This window comes from Plasmodium relictum, assembly GCF_900005765.1.
Source record: "Plasmodium relictum strain SGS1 genome assembly, contig: PRELSG_00_v1_331, whole genome shotgun sequence".
In the NCBI taxonomy this organism is placed as follows: domain Eukaryota; phylum Apicomplexa; class Aconoidasida; order Haemosporida; family Plasmodiidae; genus Plasmodium; species Plasmodium relictum.
Window position 1 is genome coordinate 1 of NW_021628543.1, and position 1,969 is coordinate 1,969.

The window sequence follows — 1,969 nt, forward strand, 5'->3', positions numbered from 1 at the left end:
AAAAGAAGAATCTCAAAAAGAATTTGAAGAATCTAATAGTATAAAGAATGATGGGAAAAATTCAAGTGAGAAAAAAAACAATATGAAAGAAATTTATGAAAAGATGAAAAAAATATTAGAAAAATTGCAGAAAGAAATAGAACAGTTAGAATTTTCATTAAAAAATATAAATGAAAAAAAAATAGAATATAAGAAAGAATTATTATACTATTATGTTGATCAAATTAGTGATAATAAAGAAAAGTCCGAAGAAGAAATAACAATTATTGATAGATTCGATAAAAAAATTAATCAATTGAAGGAAAAAACAGTCGATGCTTCATATGAGGAATTAGAAAAGTTTAATTGTGAAAGTTATGTTAGTAAAGCTAAAAAAAGTCAACAAAAAATAAACGAATTGATACAAGAAGTGGATGTATTAAAAGAAGAAGCAACGAGAGCTACAATGGAAAACGAAGTTGATAGTATCCAAATAAAAGTTAGTGAAAAATTAATAGATGCTATAAAAGAAAAGAGTATCATAGATAATGCATCAAATGAAATTCAAAGTATAGAGAAATTGTTAATGCTGCACAATTTTAGTAGTATTATGGATAATGTGAGAAGAAATTTTCAAAAAGCTAAAGAAGAGGAAGAAATTATAAAAGAAAAATTTGCAGAATCGGAAAAAATAAAAAAAGAAATATTAGTTGATTTTCAAAAGGCAGAGGAATTAAGAGATTCACTTATAGAAAAGTTAGATGAGAATTCTATTAATACACATATAGAAGAAATTAGATCAATTAATGATATCTTTGCAACTAAAATTGTAAGTGTAAATGAGCTTTTGACGATAGCTGAACAATATAATGGAAATTGTAAATTATATCATCATAGCATAGAAAGGGGAAAACATAAAATAGAATATTTAAAAATTCATGATTATAATGAAGAAAAAAAAATAACAGACGACGTAATAGAGGAGATAAATAGATATGTGAAAGAATCTGGAAATTACTCCAACGAGGCAGATAAATTTGCAATAGAAGCTAGAAAAAATTATGAATTGTCTTGTATATATAAAGAAAAGATGAGTGACCTTTTAGACGAGTCTTTGTTGTTAGGAGAAAAAATAAAAGTTGAAATAAAAAAGAATGACGTAACAGATATGTTAATAGAGATTAAGGATGGTTATTATGATATTAAAAATATATTAGAAAAATTAGTGCGAAAATTAAATAAATTAAAAGAGAAAGATGTGAGTATAAAAGAACAAGATAAAGAAATGGCAGAAAACAAAAAGTCAATGGATGCATTTGGTTTAATTACAGTTATAAAAAAAAATTCGGATAATTTTCTAGCAGAAATAGAAACATTAAAGCAAAAGGCATCAAATATTTTAGATAATTCTGAAAGTGCATTTGAATCCACTTCAACAAAGAATGAAACAAATGAAGAAGATATCTCTAATAAACTAAAAATTATGGAAGACAATTTGAAAAACGTTTTAGAAGCTTTAAAAAAAATGGAAAGTAATAAACAAATTTTATGCACTGAATCAAGTAGAATAAAAGAAATAGAAAATAGAGTTAATAGTATGGAGAGTGAAATCGAAATATATGAGAAATCTTATGAAGAAGGAATTTTGGAAGAGATAAAAAGATTAGCTGATAAAGAAAAGGCAAGCTTTGAACTTTTAATAAAATCAATAAAATTAAAAATTGACAATACTATCACTATTTTAGAGGAATTAAATTTAGAACACAATAATATTGCACACAAATTTGAAGATACCAAAATAAAATTAAATGAAATATTTGATATATTTGACAAATCCTATAAAAATATAGAAAGATTTGCATCACACATTTCAGAATCTACTACAACATATATTGATATAAAAGAGAAGAGAGAAAAAGCCAAAATAGAAAAAGAAAATATTGAGAAGCAAAAAGAAGAAATGGAAAAATTGATAAATATTATAAATAAT

At 23.9% G+C, this 1,969-nt stretch overlaps 1 protein-coding gene across 1 annotated transcript; it reads left to right on the plus strand.

Annotated features, from left to right (window-relative positions):
• Position 1: 1 nt before the first annotated feature.
• PRELSG_0025100 (reticulocyte binding protein, putative) lies at positions 2–1,969 on the plus strand (the record flags this gene model as incomplete). The annotated part of the gene is made up of 1 exon (XM_028675301.1): positions 2–1,969. A coding segment is annotated over one exon (1,968 nt), but the record flags the coding sequence as incomplete, so codon positions are not given.